Raw genomic sequence first — 1786 nt, 5'->3', positions numbered from 1 at the left:
TTCTTTCATATATCCCATGCGTGAGCTCTGTTTTCATTCTGATAACTATTGCAGTAGAGAGGTATCGTAAAATTTGTGTCCCACATGGAACACAGATGTCAGAAAGAATGTCCAAATATATCTGCATTCTCGACTTACTAGCTGGTTGTTTCTTTTCATGGCCTGCCTCTCTGATATATGGAAAAAGAACCTTCAAAACTGAAGTCGGTTACATCAGTGGTATATCCTGTTCTGTGAGCGATGACTATGTGAACACAAAATACCCAGATATATATAGTTTTGTTGTTGGTTTCGTTCTCTTTTCATCCTTAATGACTTTAACAATTATCTACTCCCTCATCGGAATGCAAATATTTCGGATGAAGAAAACAGATTTCAAAAGGAATGAGCAACAGCTATCTCAAGACAGCACAGTTAGAACACAAACGATTGAATTTTCTAGTTTACAGGCTGAGGAAAACAAGAAAGGAGATTATTTGGATTGCGTAAAGAAAGATTATTGTCCAGATGAGTTAGATGTCATTAAAAAATGTAATAAAAGGCGACACAAAACGATCCGTATCACACGAGTCGTGTTCGTCATCACAGTTGTTCTGATCTGCAGCTTCCTTATACCTGCGGCTTTTCGAATTATAAGAGCAGTCGATAAGACTTTTCTAGAAAACCTGTCCTTTCCAGGCATGGCGGCCTACCAGATATTTCAGTGGACATTCTTTATTAGCAACGTTGCCAATCCAGTCATCTATGGATTCTGTGACAAGAGGTTTATGGAAGAAATCTGCAGATTTTACAGATCTCTTTCAGGAATGTGCTTAACACGGAACTAATCACTTTTAAGCAGGGCATATGCTATTGGTATGCAAACTAAAGGTGTTTGTTGAGACCCAGAGTTTAAATTATATGTATATATATATATATATATATATATATATATATATATATATATATATATATATATATATATATATATATACATACATGCATACATACATACATACATACATACATATATTCAAAGAAAGGCGATAATCTCACCTAGTGGGAAAATGGAGAAATTACCTTTGAATAATTCATGAAAATCTATTTTTCGTGGAACAATATTCATGTATTTTATTGGTTAGCATGAAATGGATTGTAAACTTATACTATTAACTATTAAAGAGGCTAGATTTGCACTGTTCGTTGCCAATTTATTGCATTTATCCTAATCAATCACTGAAACATGCAAACCCTTGCTAACAATAGCAAACGCTTGAACGACTTCTGAAAGATCCTTCAATTTTATAGAAAGAATCATGTTATGAACAGCTTTTAAATGTGTTCGAACGAAGCCTGTCTGGAATCAGATATAGCAGCCGCTAATAAAAATGCTTAAACCTTTAAAAAGCATTCTAAAAAATACAATTCAATAGAATATGAAAGCTAAAACATTGACTTTGGGGAGATATAGCTTTCAAATTATTTTATAAATAAAGACGATAATTCATTACAAATTGCCGCAATTATTGAAAATAAAAACAAATAAGTCGAGCTTCTCTTTTTTTGCATCCAAAAGTGTCCCCCTTGTACATATATGCTAAATACTAGGTCCCTTCAAGATATGAAGTTGCTTCTGTTATGTTTTTTATATTTCTTTTGTCGACCGTTTCTGTGTCCTAAGTGAGTAGAGCGTCCATCATGGATGCAGAAGGTTTTTTTAAACAACATAATACATGGATACAGTTTTCTCTATGGTTGAGGATTAAATATTCAAAATCTTTATTTATGTAATCACAGACTTTTGTGT

The 1786-nt window shown here is 33.3% G+C and overlaps 1 protein-coding gene across 1 annotated transcript; it reads left to right on the top strand.

Annotated features, from left to right (window-relative positions):
- Positions 1 to 311: 311 nt before the first annotated feature.
- Positions 312 to 827, top strand: LOC149775082 (uncharacterized). The gene has a single exon (XM_089944338.1). It carries the CDS (start codon positions 312 to 314, stop codon positions 825 to 827), a length of 516 nt encoding a protein of 171 aa, XP_089800464.1.
- Positions 828 to 1786: the final 959 nt, after the last annotated feature.

Source organism: Sinohyriopsis cumingii, chromosome 19, assembly GCF_028554795.1.
Source record: "Sinohyriopsis cumingii isolate HCF-2022 chromosome 19, ASM2855479v2, whole genome shotgun sequence".
NCBI classification, from domain to species: domain Eukaryota; kingdom Metazoa; phylum Mollusca; class Bivalvia; order Unionida; family Unionidae; genus Sinohyriopsis; species Sinohyriopsis cumingii.
This window is presented reverse-complemented; position numbering and strand designations above follow the sequence as displayed.

Excerpts from the sequence above, each read along its gene's own strand:
- LOC149775082 (XM_089944338.1), top strand. The coding sequence starts at position 312 with ATGACTTTAACAATTATCTACTCCCTCATCGGAATGCAAATATTTCGG.